The sequence below is a fragment of the Gymnoscopelus microlampas genome, assembly GCF_963454915.1.
Source record: "Gymnoscopelus microlampas genome assembly, chromosome: 7".
Lineage (NCBI taxonomy): Eukaryota > Metazoa > Chordata > Actinopteri > Myctophiformes > Myctophidae > Gymnoscopelus > Gymnoscopelus microlampas.
The window spans coordinates 43,491,205-43,508,393 of NC_139944.1; the positions used below are offsets into that span (position 1 = coordinate 43,491,205).

A 17,189-nucleotide genomic window follows, 5' to 3' on the forward strand; every position below is an offset into this window, starting at 1 on the left:
GACTTTGTTTTAATTATATATTATTTTTAGGTTTAACATTGTTAGGGGTTAGGCTAGTGACATTGGCCCCGATTCATAACGAGGGTCGTAAATATGGTGTAAATGAAGTTCGTAAAGGAGGTCGTATTTCTGGTACTCACTAACGGACGTGCGATTCAAAAGGGGTGTCGTATATGACAGAGACGTGCGTATGACCAGGTGTAGGATCTGATTAATCTCGAAGTCTGCATCCAACAGCATCCAACTTTAACGTCACTTTACGGCACAGTGTTGCCATGTCCGCTTATTATAAGCGAATTTGCGCTTATTTTTCTGTAAAGTTGCTTGTAAATATTGGTAGAAGTGGGGTGCAGTTTTTTGGGCTTGTTTCTAAAGTGTAGTTGGTTATTTGGGCTTGCTTCACAATTGTTCAATTGTTTTAACCGGTGGTTCTCAAATATCTTTATGTCATGGACCCCCAAGTTAATATGTAGGCTAATTTATCCCTATAAGCCCCATCTGAAAATGTTTTGTGCCAGCTGGAGGCAGATTTGTGTTGTTAGAATGTTTAAAAAATCTTCCAAATATTCCACATTGTATTACAAGATTTTTGTTTAAATATAGCAGATCTACAAGCTCACAACGGTTTAATTAAAGTGCTTATAATAAATGGCCTAAGTGCCAGTTGATTCTTTTGGGCTTATTTTCATAGACCTGGTTGCTTATTTCTCTCACAAAATCTGGCAACACCGGAGTTTAACTTCTCGTCCAAACTTACAGCTGTCGGCCGCAATGCCTTGACACTGACAGAGAACTTGAACATCATTCTGATCTGTCTGGAAGCGAGTCCCACTATTGCACGATGGATCAGCTGAACGTAATGAGTAATGTTTACAAGGTTTAACCCCGCCAGCAAATAATAGACTAATAACCTGGAAAGGATATAACATTGCTCACGTTATCAAAAAGATGATGTTGAAAATAAATCCAGGGCATACAAGTGGAACGCTGCTATCCGATTATGGACCAGAGCTTATTGATTACTTATTGATTAAATTAGTTAATTTTGGATTAATATATCACTGTCCTGCGTCTGAATGGGGAATGGATCTTCTGGACATAGCTTTCATCACTATAGTTTCCTCATCAGATGGTAACATTTATTAGGCTGTTGTGTGTGGCGTTCATGTGATCAATATACAGTAGAGTAGCCTACAGTAGGCTATTAGCCTACAAATTAATACCGCGGCACGGCCACTGGTGCGTCAGTCCCTCCGCAGTTTCATTAAGGAATTATAGCCTATTTTCATTATTACGTGACACTTTGGCTCAGCTCTAAATGGAACCGATAGCCTAGAAAATAAATAAAAAGCGGTGGAATCTACATCATGTCTATATTATGCATAGGCAATACATCGTTTGACATTTATTTTTTATTTTTTATACATATGTGTTGACAAATGTTGGGCACATATATATTTTATTTGAGGTTTGCCACTGTTGTAATTGATTTTGGCATGAAGAATAAAGCATTCTAAAGACATACGCACATTTCAGCCCTGGTACGCCAGCCTCGGGGCTGACCTGAGAACGTGCGCACCTGACGCACAAAACACAGACCAAAAAATCTTTATGCATCAGGTGGATATGTACGACTTGTCCTAAATGCCGGTACGTACAAAATATGGTCGCAAATCCCTTTATGAATCAGGGCCATTGGCCCCAAAAAATGGAGGTACCCCTACCGGAGGTAGAACCAAACACAACATAGTTTTTCTTCATCTTAAGGCCTCCCATACATGAAATGGATTGTTGTGTAAAAATATTTTACTGCAAAAGTGGTCAAATTGATATAAAGTTATACACCCCAACCAAAAAATAAAGCCTGGCCGTCTGGGGGTTGAGGCATAAAAACTAATGTAGATTCACAATGGAAGCTCTGACAGGTTTAAAACTTGGCATAAATGAAGTCAGGACATTCCTCTACATTCTAAAAAAAGACTGAATGTCAATATCTGAATGTAAATAGGAGATACAGTCATTTGAACACATACCTACATAGGCGGAAATATGAATCTATGTAGAATGTTCTCTTAATAGGTGCTGACATGAAAATTAGGGGTGCTTGATCACACCTTATTTCTGGAAGAACAGGACACTTGTGATATTGTTATTGAGTATTGACTATTAGAAATATATAATTTTGTTCTAAATATCAACATGTTGACATGTTCTGGACACTTTATTTTATACTGTGTAAATATTCATTGATAATAGGTATTCTACCCGGAAATACCCATTTGTTTGCAAACATTTAAACATTCTGATCTGGTCTGTAGAGCTATCTATATCTGTATGTATGTCTGCCTGTGTCCCTTTTATGCCCATGTGGAGATCTCTGTGTCTGTCTGTCCATGTCCCTTTTATGCCCATATAAGGAGATCCCTGATTTCATCAAGATATGCCCATATATGGGGATATCGGCTGGATCAGCGGTTCTCGACTACCGGATCTCTATATATGCCTATATAGGCATATTGGTCAGATCAACGGTTCTGGACAACCGCCTTGCCTAGTGCTCTGTGATACACGGGCAGAGTTTGAAATCGACCGTTTGGACGGTTCTCAAGATACGCGAAGGACAGATACTCAATACACATACTCACAGGAAACAAATCCATTTGGTTCCATTCTCAAAGTTAAATTCACTTCTAAAGTGAACTGCTCTGATGTGATGATGGTCTGTCCTCTTCATATCGTTGTCATTTACAGTATATGATGACAAACGGTCTGTCTTTCTGTCTGTCTGTCCATCCCAGGTGTCTGTGTTCCTCCCAGCTGACCCTGTCAGAGGATGACATGCTGAGGATGAAGCTGGAGTTCCAGAAGTGTTTGTCTGTGATGGACCGCTGCCTGGTGCTGCCTCACGCCGTCTCCAGGGCCAAACTCCACAGCGCCCTCTCTGCCTGGAGGAAAGACATGCATGAGCAAACCGAAAAAACACATACACAGGTGTGGAAAAACAACTTGTCTACTCTTAAATTCTATTTGTATCTATTTGTTTCTGGGGCCTGCTCTTTGATTAAATTTTAATGTAATCATTAATATATATATATAAGCTCTTATACAAGATCTACAAGCACACAATACAAGAGTGCGAAGTGCTGTGAGAATTAAGTACCTGTATATCAAGCCTTATATTGCACATAGCCACAGACAAAACTAATTATAGTGGTGCCCTCTAGTGACAAACTTGATAAACTGGTGAGTGAGTGTACTGAAAAATGAAGACAACCTCTATAACATTGTGTCACAGGCAGCCCATTTTGTCATCCCTTTTTATCACTGTCTCATAAAAACATATATTTTGCAAGTTTCCGTTCATGGTTGACATTAATTGGTGAAGGGAGCTTTCATCTCAATTTACCTGAACACTGTTTCTTTGAAATACCAGGGGGTCATGATTTTTTATAAATTGATGCATGTATGGTATTCTCTTTTTAAATTAAATGAATGATTGGTTGATTGGGTGACAATTCAGTACTGTGAAAATAGATTTTATTTATGTGTTCAAAGAGGTTATAAGAGTGTACCATCATGGGGCCAAAGTATACAATTAACTCTTTCACTGCCAGACTTATTTCTGGCTGTGTGCACCCACTGCCAGCGATTTTCTTACATTTTGAAGTAGTCACAGAATATTTATCTCCAGTATGATCGATCCCCTGATGGTTGCTAATCACAGAGGGTTTCACTGTGCTTCCGCGAAGAAAAAAAAAATGTCATCACGACCTCCCGTTCGCTTTTACACGCCTTTGAAAATAGCATGTCTCGGACAAAAATACATAGTAAAAAAAAAGTACACAGGAGCCGAGATACAGGATTTTTAAGTAATACGTTAACCAAGAAGTGAATGGAGCAGCAAATCTTCGGATCACAATGTCTTGGGTTCTTCTGTGAGAAAAAGAAAGTGGCAGTGAATGAGTTAACGCTTTTTACTTGATCCATCTTTCCAGTTTGAGTTTACCTAGTTTTGATTTAACTATACGGGTAGCTGTGCCTAATGCTTTGTGCCAAATTGCTAATGCTTTGATGCCAAAATATCATACCTCTTTTATAAATCATCTGTTTTTTACTTCAAAAATGCAATGTGTGTTATTTAGTTACAAGCCAGGGTTTATGTCTGTTTGCTATCCTACTAGTGTGCGCTAGCACATACCGTACTTGTTTCCACCTGGGAGTGGTGGTTGGAACAATAGGAACCGCCAAGTTCTAGATCCACGGAAAGGAGAATTATCTACTGTATGTACGTACACAGAATAGTTTTCTCCACAACAGAAACTTATTTTCAACCTAGTATTTCCTCTCTCATTGTATTTTTGTTTTATCGCTCCTGTAGATAGTGGTGGGCATGCCTGCATTTATTTAGCTGTCTCTCTGTTGTCTTGCTATTGTTTACGATCACTTATGCAGATAATTGCAATGAAATAAATTCACAGACCGCCACTTGAACTAAACTGCTGCGGGCAGTAATGTGAATACTAATGTTTTCTTTGATGTAGTAACAAGTGTGGGGAATAGCGGCCAACAGTGTAACCAACAATGTGGTCCACATCAATTGTGAGGCTAAGGGATGACAGAACAATGTTGCTTGGAGATCATAATGGGTTCTGCAGCATTTTCAATTGTTAATCACATCATGGGAGTATGCTGTGGGCTCTTTTTCTTAACCACCTCAAAAACATTGTGGCTTTTGCAGAAGAAGACGCACTCCAAGGGGAAATCCAGCGAGGCCAGACACAAAGCAGACCCATCTGAGCTGCTTGTCTTCCACAAGCGACTGGAGGACAGGATCCAACTGCTTGACAAGGAGAAGGAGATGGAGAGCAGTGTCATGGACAAGGTGAAGACAGGATGGAGAGAACTGCACAGTCTCTCTCTCTAGTGAATTATCATAACCATAAATCCTTTTGAGTTATGATGTCTATGATGTATGATGCTGTTAGCTGATCTTTACTTGACATCAGACATCAGCACATGTCACTACTTCTAGACCCTCAGAGGTCATACCCAAGAGCAAATAGCTCTGTGTGAACTAGGGGAGTACGTTATTTTTATTATCACATTAGCGGTCCATTACATTTTTTTTAATATTCAGTAAATGTATGCAATTAATTCAGATCCCAATTAACCGGTTTAACCGGCAGCCAAAAACACAATTTTCATTTTATGTTATGATATACATCAAAAAGTTGTAAATTGCACGTATATAAAATATATATATTTAATGATATGAAAGTGCTCAACCATTGCATTTATCTAAATTATATTGACATTTTTATTTGTATAAATGTCTGTCAATCAAGTCATCCTTAATCTGGACCAGAAGTCATTTTCTAAATCAAAAGGGATGGGACTTTGAATTGTTACAATATGACGTGTTTGTCATTCTGGTTCCAGGTCCTGGAGGAGATGCAGAAGGACAGAGAGAGTGAGCTGCACTCACAGGCAGACGGCCTGGCCATGCAGATGGCAGCCATCTACTATCAGAAGGCAGAGAGGAGGACCAAGGTGTTAGAGACGTCGAAAGCCATGCTCACCCTGCACAGCATGCTCCCCCAGCAGCTCAGAGAGGGAAAGCACCTGGAGACACAGGACTTGGCCCAGAGTATACAGAACCACTGTGCGGTAGGATTACCATCCTCTCCAGTTGGATGTGTTTGAAGGGCAAGCACAAGGACAGTGGGAATATTACCAACAACAAGCGTCTTGGCTTCTGGCACCACTCTCACAAAGTTTTAGTTTTCATTGTTCTCACTCTGCTGTGCTTTCTCTTCAATTCACTCAAAGAAAAAATAACGCGCATCCTCCGTTTCTTGGTGCTGAGGCAAACTGCAAAAACAGAATCATGAAAAACAAGATATGGGGTTCGCAGCTCACTTTTAAATGCTCCAAATGTTATTTACGGCAAACAGCAGCAGATACGACATTTCGACCCTTGCGGTCTTTTTCAAGTATATGTATATATACTTGAGTATATGCTTGATTTATACTTCAAGTATATGTATATGTACTTGAAAAAGACTGCAAGGGTCAAAACGTTGTATCTGTAAATTTTATTTACGGCAAACAGCAGCCGATAGGACGTTTACACCCTTGCGGTCTTTTTCAAGTATATGTATATATATATACTTGAAAAAGACCACAAAGGTCGAAACGTCGTATCTGCTGTTGTTTGCCATAAATAATTTGGAGCATTTAAAAGTGAGTTGTGAGCGCCCATCTTGTTTTTCTCTTCAATTCACCCCATCCATTTATAAAGATTTTCCTTTGACTGCTCATTGTTTGGTTTGCTTTCCTCACATTGGAAACACTGTATTGTTCTGGTCAGACTTAGATGCACTTTAGTCATGCCGTGCCAAGAGTCTTGCTTCTACAAGTTTTTCTAAATATCCAGACTCTGTATAAAACGCAGTTATACGCCACCATGAAAAATAAGCTGTGTGACATTTTCACATCACATGGCTCATAAAAAGTCTTACTGACCGCACATGTTAGTGTTACTGTAAGTAGATTAACTTTCTCCTTTTTAATTTGACTCTGGATGGGGGTACAGGGTCTAGACGAAGCAGACCAGCAGCTTCAAAAGGAAAGGGCTGAACTGGATTGCCTGGAGAAAGCTCAGCCCAGAGACAAGCAAGCTAGCAACAGTGATGAAGAGGGCGAGGAGGAGGAGGAGAGAGTGTTCCAGGTGCAGCAGGACTACAGGATGGCCACCATCCTCCAGGAGGCGCTGTACAAGTGTGACCAGGTCTTCTTGCTGTTGGCCGACAGGTGGGCTGTTGTGTCAGTGGTTCAAAGAAAAAATAACGCACATCCCCTGTTTCTTGGTGCTGTGCCGAACTGCAAAAACAGAATAATGAAAAACAAGATGGGGGCTCACAACTCACTTTTAAATGCTCAAACATTTATTTACAGCAGAAATCTGCTGCTGTTTGCCGTAAATAAAATTTGGAGCATTTAAAAGAGAGTTGCGAGCCCCCATCTTGTTCTGTTCTGTTGTGTCAGTGCCACATCTTCAAAGGCTGATTGCGAAACCTTTTATTCATGCAGATTAATTTCCATCAATCATCAATTCTATTCTGCAAATTGTTGCAATGTTTTAACTCTCTCCGACCGTCACTACCAGATTGCAAGGGTTGACGACCCAGGGTCAAGCCACGGAGGATCTGAAGGAACAACTGGAACTCAAGAGGCTGTATGCAAACTGTGACCAGGTCTGACTCTCAATGACTCCTTCTATATAATGTATAATGTATAATGTATAATTTATTTTTGTATCCTGAATCCTGTCATTCTATTGTGAGGAGGACATGTAAACATTTTATCTTTCAATTTAGGCATTTAGCAGACGCTCTTATCCAGTTGTACAAACAACAGGCTAAGTAGTCAAGTAAATAAAGTACCAAGAAAACAATTTAGTGCTACAATGTAACTAGAATACCAGGTCAACCTCAAACCTTGCATGTGAATAAACAACTACCTAAATCAGGGGTCTTCAACAGGGGGTCCGGGACCCCTAGGGGGTCCTCAGAGTTACTATAGGGGGTCCGCCAATTTTTTGTGTGATAGGATTTTTTTGTTTTACCTTAACCACTTGAACCCTAGCATCCCTTTTCTGAAGAGAACTTTGGCCAAAAGTTCTCTTCAGCTCACAACGCTGCGAGGCGTTGTGAGCTTGTAGATCGGCTATTTTTGGCAAAGAGGTATAGGTGTAGAGGGAAAAAAGAGCAGACCACGTAAACAAAAAATGTTGAATCTGAAACACAATTTTATACGATATAGAGGGGGTCCCTGCTTCATCTCTCTCTCAGCTAGGGGGTCCTTGGCCTGAAAACCTTGAAGACCCCTGATCTAAATAACATACTTAGCATCTGCAGATAAGCAAACAGTATGTGTCTATCTGAGTGTGGGAATTGGAAGGTTGCCGGTTCGCCCAGACTATGTCGATGTGTCCCTGAGCAAGACGCTTAACCCCTAACTGCTCTGTATTAACCACTAACTGCCCTGTATTAATAACACCCACTGCTCCTAATAGTTAGGATGAGTAAATGCAGACAATGCAGTCATTCCACAGCTTGAGAGCCAGGAGGGAGCAGAGTCTTGTTTGCTTTGAGCGTTGGCCAGGGTGTTGTACGGAGGTGAGGGACAGACAGACAGACAGACAGACAGACAGACAGTAGGGGTGTGCCGATATATCGTCCCGCGATATATCGCGATACGTTTTGGTTTTCGTTTTTTTACAATCATAATAATCAGGCATGCAAACAGCCCCGAGGTGAAAAGGGTGACAACATGTTTTTTTTTGGGGGGTCAGGTGTCACACTATTGCCCTATTTGGATTCAAAACGGCTATTGTAGCTGAAAAGCTACAAGTTTGCATGTCTGAATAATGCAAAAACAGAATTATTTGTTTGCACATTTGCTTTTTTTCTCCCCCATATATTTTCATAATAAAAAAGTGCGTATCGTATCGTATCGAAATTGTATCGAAGTTGTGAGCCCAATATCGTATCGTATCGTTTCGTGAAATTAGTGTATCGGCACACCCCTAACAGACAGACAGACAGTGTTTGCTGTGTGGGAAAGGATGTAGGGGTGGATCATATCATCTAGTAGGTCATCAATAGTGTTTTTAATTGGATGCAACCGGCAACAGGAAGCAAGTGAAGGGAGCACAGAAGTGGGGAGATATGAATATTTTTGGGAGGTTGAAGGCCAGGCAGGCATGATACAGCACTCTGGTTTAGTTGTAGGGATCTGAGAGAGCATGCCAGCAGACCACCAATAAAAAAATAGCTTGTGTTCGGTGTCTCGAGAGTTTGCACTGTCTGTGCTGGAAAATCTCCTCCAGTCTATGTAAAATGTGTTAAATGTGCCATTTTACGCAGGCTAGCTACAGCACGCATTGGGATGTTAGATTTTGCCATTGCCACCTTCATGATAGAATGATAGGATTCTGGTTAAATAATGTCACTCAATGCGTCTGTTCATGCAAGTGATGGAAACTGGTATTCATGTTAATGATGATGCTGTGTCTGTTTATTCATGGGTAGTTTGTCTGTTCTGTCTACTGTTGCCTAGTATGTCATGTTATGATTGAGTCCTGTTTTCTTTTCATCTCAGGACTTAGATTTTGCATCGCAGCTGGTGAGGCAGAGTCAGCTATCTACAGATGTTCTCCTGGAGGCCCTGCGCCTTCTTCTCCCTACCCTGCCTGAATCTGAGCTCCTCTCGATCATAGATGCCCTCTGCCCCAAACAGCCTCCTGTTTCATGCTCCTCGGAGCAGGAACCCTCCGGGTGAGAATCTGCTTTAGGAAAAATAGGGGCCTGAGTCTTACGTTTACCACATTGTGAGATCCACACTCACTAGATACAAGAGTTACATTATACAATGCAGAACATTATTATGCTTTTTTTTAACCTACAAAAGATAATCAGTACAACAAGTATTACCATTGCTATAACCTTGGCAAACATCAGGGGGCTTGTTAGAGAAATAGCTAAACTCCTAAATCATGTCTTATCCGTTTAGTAACCATGATACAGTATTTTGAATTTGGACCCAATTGAGGAAAATAGATTAGAGCAACCGTCTATTTTCCTATCATAACTTAATTTAACCTTTTGAAGGTTCTGTAACATGATGATGGAATATATGCATAAGCAGCATCTCACAGACAGTTCTGAGGAATATTGTAACAGAGTACTTTGCTGTCTCATCAGAATGATTCTCATCAGAAGGGCCATGAATAGACTCATCACAAATGTATTGTTTTCAGACTGGAAAATCAATAGATCTTACCACCACACAGAACCATGTGTTACTGAAAAAGTACATTTTTAGATTCTTTTTTTTTAAATGTCTCCACATGACAAGTCCAAACCCCCCACAGCTAGCAATTTTGCAGCCATATGCAGCCTACAACAGATGTTTGGCATTTAGTCTGTCAGTAAGTGAGAGCTATACTGGCATTTACCTGTAAAGGCTGACTGCTCTTTGTTGTGTATTTAAAACCCATAAACACACTGATTTACCTTTCAATAGGACAATAATCACATATTTTGTACCTCAACTTCTGATGAATTGGTTAATGTATCTGTGTCCAAAATACTGTGGACAGCTCCTGTCTCTCTTTCAGAGAAAAGGGGGAATTTATATCAAGCCACTGATCATCATACAAGATGTGGTTAGCTCTTCAAACTCTCGAGCCAAGTTTTTGTCTGCATAATACATTTCGTTTGAACTTGAATGAACACTAAGCAACTCTCTGAAAGCCATTGTCATCATGTGACAGTATCCACATTTTCCATTGTGGGCCTTTTCAAGTTTCTTTTTTTTTTTTTTTTTACAGTTTAAAGAATAAATCTGGGAATAGCTTTATTTTTGTGTTTCTAAGAAGAACATAGACTCCTAATAATTCAAAGTTCAACACCTTTTGAGTGATTTAATGTGAGCGCATAGTAAATTATGATATTATTCACTGCAGCTTGCTGTCATTTCACCCAACCCAAACTGCTGGTGTCTCTAACAACTCTCACCTGACTATGAGGTCCCACGGGGGACCTCTCCCCCCCATTAGGCCAAATATCAAATCATATATCATCATTCTATTTCCATCTCCTCGTAATCCATTGGCTCGGTCTGTGGAATACGTACAGCTGTTGTCTGGCCCACACTGTGGTTGGGCTGTTTTTGAGATAATGCTCTATGAACGAAGTCCCCTTGGACCCGGAGCTGTCTAGCCAAAGGACAAGGGAATAAAAATGGTTAGATTGGACCAAGATGTAACATCTCTGGTGTTTGGCTATTTGGTGTCTTCTAGGTGTAAGACATTTTCCTCCACATTATGTTGGGACTAATTAAAGTGTCATAATATGCAAGCCATGAAGGGATTTCAACAGCTGCATCTTATTAACTGTAAATCATAAAGCTTTTTTTGTGTACTGTTCAATAATGATATCAATTACAATTCACATGGGCACCTATATTTCTACATAGTTTATTTTTCAAACAGTTGAACAGTTTTCAATATTCTCTTAACATTGATTGTCATCAATCCTTCACTAACCATGAGGGATTCTCTCCACAATTCACCTTGATTTATAGGCCATGGAGTCCTCACAGATTCACAACGTATTATGGACACCATCTGGAAAACTTTTACTCTTGCTGAAAGATTGCAGGCTCCTGGATTTGGAATTTGCTGTAGTGCTAGTAATATTTGTCCTTGGTAACTTGTGGGTGCTTTTTTTGTTGCAGAAATGGTAGGGTAACTAAAACACAGCATTCCATTCAAGAGACATGCTGCACTGTTAAATCAAAGCTGCCATTGTCTACTGAAGTTGTTTTTTCATTAGCAGGCTCACTATCAATGCTTTCTTATCACAGGTGTCCTGAAGGATCAAGTAGAACTATGCTGGTCAAACTAAGGAAAGACATAGTGGTTCGGAATATGCTGAGCCATAACATGGATAACAAGGACAGACAAAGGTGAGCTCAATTACATAGCAAATTACTCCGTTATACTACAATCTGCTACGTTCATTAGGCACAATACCATACCACTGAAAACAAATCTGTTTAAATATCATGAGTTCAACCCACCACTTAAACCCCTATAGGCCATATTCACACGGCGGCCATATTGCTATTAAGTTAATGAAATGCCACCCCCATTGCCACAGCAACGGGGTGGCACTTTCAATGTAAATTTTCAAAATGGCCGCCATGTGAATATGGTCTATAGCCTATATACTTAGTTGACTGAGGTCCCCCAAGGCTTGAGAAAAGGTCCCCTCCTTTTTCTCCCAGTCTACACCATCTCTGCCTAAAATAGCCGATCTAAAAGCTCACAACACGATGCAACTGTTGTGAGCTTATAGATCTGTTATTTTCGCCTGAGTGTTAGCCTATTATGACATGCCCAGTATATGGGGACACTAGGGTTCGTGTGGTTAAATGAACAAATTACACAGTTGTTTGACTAACAAACGTTCACTTGTCCTCCCAATCCCCCAGACTTCAGGAGAAGAGGCCAAATCTGATGGAAAAGCTATTTCACAGTCCTCGGCTCGAGGCACTAAGAGATGTCATTCCAGTGTTGGTTGAGGAGAAGCAAAAGGACTGTGATCCTCCTGACATACAGCAGCCTGTTAACAAATCTTCTTTACAGCAGCGCCAATGCACCGTAACAGAAGGAGTAGTGGAGGCAGACGCTACTACTTCCAGGTCATCATCAACGATACTAGGCATCCCTGCCACTGGCGAACGGGTGTTTGTGTTTCGAGATCCGCCAGAATCACATGACCGCGTGGTTGCCCCCAGGAGAAAAAGGAAGAGGAACTTTCTCAATCTGAAGAAGGGCTCAGTAGCTCCAACAACATGCCTACACTGAGGTTTCCAAACGGTGCCTTCATTTTGCTATATCGTCGCTGTTTGGCAGAAACCTTGTAGCCCCATATTTCAATTCTATTTTGTCAATTATTGCCCTACTTCATCATAGTTAGGTAGCTAGGTACTTTATTTATCCCAGAGGGGAAATACAAGAGTGTCAACTCTTGGCTGACCTTGTATTGAACTGTACTTTCCTGTGCTTTTTCTGTTGCAAACTGCTAATAAAGTATGCAAGCAATCAATCAATCAATCAATCGCACAAAAGTAGTGAAAATAGCAGACATACAAACTCACAACACGTTGCACCGTGTTCGTGTTGTGAGCTTAGCTTGTCGATCAGCTATTTTCACTACTTTGTATTGTTTTAAATAATAATAAAGAAAGGGACGGTTTTGGACACACAAGTTTTTCACCTGACAGCAATGATATCATGCATGATGACACTTCATTCATGGTAAAATAATATAGATCCTACTGAATACCAAAATATGTTGTGCAACAAAATTGTTGTGATATTAACATTTTGTTTAGTAATTGACTTTTCCCCCCTTTTTATAAGTAAAGGCAGCTGATTTTATTTTGTACATTAACATTTTTTTTGTATCATTTATTATAGACTGTGTATGATATGTCAGGGCAGAAATGGGCATTTGACACAGTTTTTGTCACAAAACAGATATGACAAGTTCTCATCGTGATTGACTCTTCTGAGAATGCTGAATGCAGATACAAATAGGGCCTACACCACCTCAAAAAAGGCCTACCATTACATTTGCAACGGGTAAAAGTAGGCCTTGTGTCCAGTTATTTAAATTGTCTTACTGTATCACAAATTAAAAAAACAAAAAAACGGATATATGCCTATTGTGTTTGTTAGATTTATCGTGACAATATGCAGTGGTTGAAAGTAACTAAGTACTCAAGTACTGTACAATTTTGAGGTATCTGTACTTTACTTGAGTATTTCCAATATCCAATACTTTTACTTATACTACACTACATCTCAGAGGCAAATATTGTACTTTTACTCCACATACAATTATATGAAAACTTTAGTTACAAGTTACTTTGTAGATTTTGATTATTATTACAAAACATACATTAACCACTTCAGCCCTATACATGTCGGCCATTTGAAAATAGCCGATCTACAAGATCACAATGCCTCATGCAAGGCATTGTGAGCTTGTAGATCTGCTATTTTAAAAATATTTTACATATTTGAAAAGTTGTGAAATGGGAGATTCTGCATAATGAGTAGGCTATACTTTTGCTACTTTTAAGTACATTTTCATAACAATACTTTTGTGCTTTTACTCAAGTAGAATTCTGGACTTTTACTTGTAACAGAGTATTTCCAAATTGCAGTATTGATACTTTTACTTAAGTAAAAAAAAATTGAGTGCTTTTTCCACCACTGACTATGTGATATTGCATGTGAAAAATAACGTCTTGTCCCAATTGCACTGAAAATTTAAATGTTTTTGCTCTTGTCAACGTCATCGTCCTTTCCTTTTTTTCCCTACCCTGCACACCGTCCTTAAAACGGCAGCCAAGCGGCCGCTTCTCTAGTCCGTCCCTTATTTTTTTTAACTCTATGGTCCGTCCACTCCACAGTCCAGTCGCTCTAACTAAGGGTCAGTGATCACTGACCAGCCCTAGCCCGTACAATGAAGGCTGGACTCGCTGTCTCTCTGTGTCTCCTCAGCTTTGTGCTGGTGTCACAATGTGCTCCACCGACCTGCTATTCAAGAGCGCTGGGTTTGAGCAAAGAAATCATGACTCTGCTCGATAGACTGCATACGTATCATCGCGCGGTAAGAGACGTTTCAGATTGACTCATTTATAATGTGCATGCTGTTGGACAACTAACTTTTAATTGACAAATGGTGATTTGCAGTGGTGGAAAAACTACTAAAATGTAAGTTAAAATATCAATAAAGCATTGTAGAAATACTCTTTTACAAGTAAAAGTCCAGAATTCAAAATTTACTTGAGTAAAAGTACAAGAGTATTGATAATATCAAAATGTACTTAAAGTACCAAAAGTGGAAAGTACTCATTATGAAGAATGTCCCGTTTCACAAGTTATCATATGTCTAAAATGTATAAAATCTTTTGAAAATAGAAGGGCTATTTAGTAGGTATGTATGTTTTGTAATAATAATAAAAATCTACAAAGTAACTAGTAACTGAAGTTTTCAAATAATTGTAGTGGAGTAAAAGCACAATATTTGCCTCTGAGATGTAGGCTAAGTGGAGTAGAAGTAAAAGTATTGGAAATTGGAAGTAAAGTACAAATACCAAAACATTATACTTAAGTATAGTACTTGAGTACATGTACTTAGTTACTTTCCACCACTGCTAATTTATAATGTGCAGGTTGGTCAACTAACTTTAATTGACAAATGGTGATTTGCCTAATGATGATGCCATTGGTTTTGATTACAGAAAACTTGTGCTGAGGCACTGCCCATCATCTTCCTTGATGTACATGTAAGTTACAGCAACATGACAGTATATGTAAATTACATCATTTAAAGGCCAGAAATCTAAGAGTTTTTTGTTGGTTTGTTTGTTTTTATTTTTAAATGGTCCTATTGACTAGTTCAGAATCAAAGGTAGGGTAAGTGATATGTTTTTGTTAAAATAAGTGTTATAGCTCTATATTCTGATAGTAATCATTGCTTTATAGTCGGTTTGTTCAGTAACATGTCTCTCCAGCTCTTTACTAAACAGAAAATAAATGTTCAGGTCAGGATACCAATTTTATCCAATCAGGAGAGACAACTCACACATGATACAGATTAAACAAGTCAAGTTGGAAGTGATGACACAAAGAAATTAGCTGACAAAATTGGAACTGGAACACTATAAAATGTAAGCTGATAAATGGGTAATCTCTCCTGATTGGGTGAAACTAGGCAACTCACCTAATGTTTTTTCTGTTTATAAAAGAGCTGGAGAGATGAGGAGACCCCTGAACAAACACTATATAGCAATGATTACTATCATAATAGGCTATTAGGGCTTTAACCTTTTTAACAAAATAAACGTTTTGTTTTAACCAAAGAATATCACTTACCCTACCTTTTAACACAATCACAAGTGAAGATGATTAATTTAACATGACATAATGAAGTCACTGCCAAGTGGGGGAAACACCTTGGATGAAATTCTTATATTGGCATGATCTCACATTCTAATATGATAATTATGTCACTCTAGAACGCCTGCATATCTGCCAAGCTCCGTGATTTTCTCTACGTGCTGCTAAACCATCCCAGCCAATACTGCAAAGACCGTCCAGGAATGCTTCAGCTAAAACGGAAAATGCAGAACTTGTATGTCATCATAAACAAAGTTTGTTACCGGGTAAGATAAACATAAAAGTACATAGCATTCATGTTCAGCATCTGACACTATTGAAACTGACATGAAGCTTGACTCCTTGTGCTGTGTTTGCATGTGTGGATGCCCCCACAGGACCTTGTGTTCTTCACAGATGACTGCGAGGCCATCGATACTGGACATAGTGTCCCTCGCTACGGAGAAGACAGACTGCAGCTTCTACAAGAAGACAGATGAGACGAGAGGCAGATATTCACTTCACTGCTTTAATGCAAAATAGCCTACACATATCAGGAACACAGAATGGTAGTATATACCACCATCAGACAGCCTATACGTCTTGTTTTATGTCAGTACAGCGTATGATGTTTAAAGGCTACACAAACATGCAGTGCTCTTTCAACTCTTACCTACCTAGCTGAGCTTGTGTTATTGGCTTTACTGGAAGGCCTGTGTTAGTCAGCATGTGTGTGGCTACATTCCATCAAGGAGTGGAGAACTTTCCACAGGAAATTTGCTGAATGCCAGCCATGCCGATGAAAACCTTGAAATAATAAACCAATAAGAAATGTTTGTGAGCCAGACTTAGCGCTGCTTATGTACTAGGGGCTGATCAAAGGTTCATGTATCGTTAAGAAAAATATCTTGTGTTGGCCTAACCCTTGGCGTGACTAAAATGTTTCTAATTGGTATACTACGTTGCCTTTTGTAAACATTTGAGTATTTGACATGATGTTTGAAGACATACTGTAAGAAATACCATAGATAGGGTAATGATAAGCCTAGCATAGCATGTTTTAACATTATGTTTTATATATAATTTGAATTAATGTGAGAATTGATGAAAATGCTGCTGTTCATATACCAGGGAATGTTTGGTCATAGTCATTACCTCTAGCAAAGATGCAAATACAAGGTATGGTCTCACTACCACATAGAATATTGCAAATATGCAGCAGTTTACAGGTCATCTTTGGTGAATAAAACATCCTGAAATAGTTTGTGACGGTGTGCTTTTCATGTATGCCTTATTATTCTTCCATCTGTATCTTATATTAAGTAATAAATCAGTTTTCATGTATCCCTGAATCCCTGTCTATCTATCTGTACATGTATCTATCTATCTTTATATCTGTCTGTACATGATGTATCTATCCATCTTTCTATCTGTATATGATGTATCCATCTGTCTATCTGTCTTTACATGTATCTATCTATCTTTCTATCTGTCTGTACATGTATCTATCTATCTTTCTTTCAGTCTGCCAGTCTATCTAGTACAGTGATTCCCAACCTGTGGGCCAGGAGGGTATGGCAAGTGGGCCCCAAAATAATTGACAAAACAATAATATTTTAGTGATAATAAGCTATAACATTCATATTTTTAAAAGATCATGTTC

The 17,189-nt window shown here is 39.2% G+C and overlaps 2 protein-coding genes across 5 annotated transcripts in view; both read left to right on the forward strand.

Moving 5' to 3' along the window:
* LOC311048293 (limbin-like) overlaps positions 1 to 13,292 on the forward strand; it is a 30,935-nt gene extending 17,643 nt beyond the window's left edge. For all 4 annotated transcript variants that reach the window (XM_084061464.1, XM_084061466.1, XM_084061465.1 and 1 more), the window contains 8 exons: positions 2,799 to 2,991; positions 4,739 to 4,882; positions 5,440 to 5,667; positions 6,596 to 6,813; positions 7,169 to 7,256; positions 9,166 to 9,341; positions 11,434 to 11,535; positions 12,064 to 13,292. In XM_084061464.1, the coding sequence (XP_083917590.1) occupies positions 2,799 to 2,991; positions 4,739 to 4,882; positions 5,440 to 5,667; positions 6,596 to 6,813; positions 7,169 to 7,256; positions 9,166 to 9,341; positions 11,434 to 11,535; positions 12,064 to 12,439 (1,525 nt within the window). In that variant the 3' untranslated portion in view covers positions 12,440 to 13,292. The remainder of the gene's footprint in view (positions 1 to 2,798; positions 2,992 to 4,738; positions 4,883 to 5,439; positions 5,668 to 6,595; positions 6,814 to 7,168; positions 7,257 to 9,165; positions 9,342 to 11,433; positions 11,536 to 12,063) is intronic.
* A 737-nt stretch (positions 13,293 to 14,029) lies between these two features.
* On the forward strand, positions 14,030 to 16,870 carry LOC311049162 (cytokine-like protein 1). The gene is made up of 4 exons (XM_084062641.1): positions 14,030 to 14,255; positions 14,890 to 14,934; positions 15,667 to 15,813; positions 15,925 to 16,870. Exons 1-4 carry the CDS (start codon positions 14,109 to 14,111, stop codon positions 16,024 to 16,026), a joined length of 441 nt encoding a protein of 146 aa, XP_083918767.1. The 5' UTR covers positions 14,030 to 14,108; the 3' UTR covers positions 16,027 to 16,870.
* The last annotated feature ends 319 nt before the right edge of the window (positions 16,871 to 17,189 follow it).

Bases quoted from the DNA above. Each gene is read 5' to 3' on its own strand.
- LOC311049162 (XM_084062641.1), top strand. From the start codon at position 14,109: ATGAAGGCTGGACTCGCTGTCTCTCTGTGTCTCCTCAGCTTTGTGCTG. The intron at 14,256-14,889 runs GTAAGAGACGTT...TTTTGATTACAG, and splicing joins TGCATACGTATCATCGCGCG to AAAACTTGTGCTGAGGCACT. The intron at 14,935-15,666 runs GTAAGTTACAGC...ATGTCACTCTAG, and splicing joins TCATCTTCCTTGATGTACAT to AACGCCTGCATATCTGCCAA.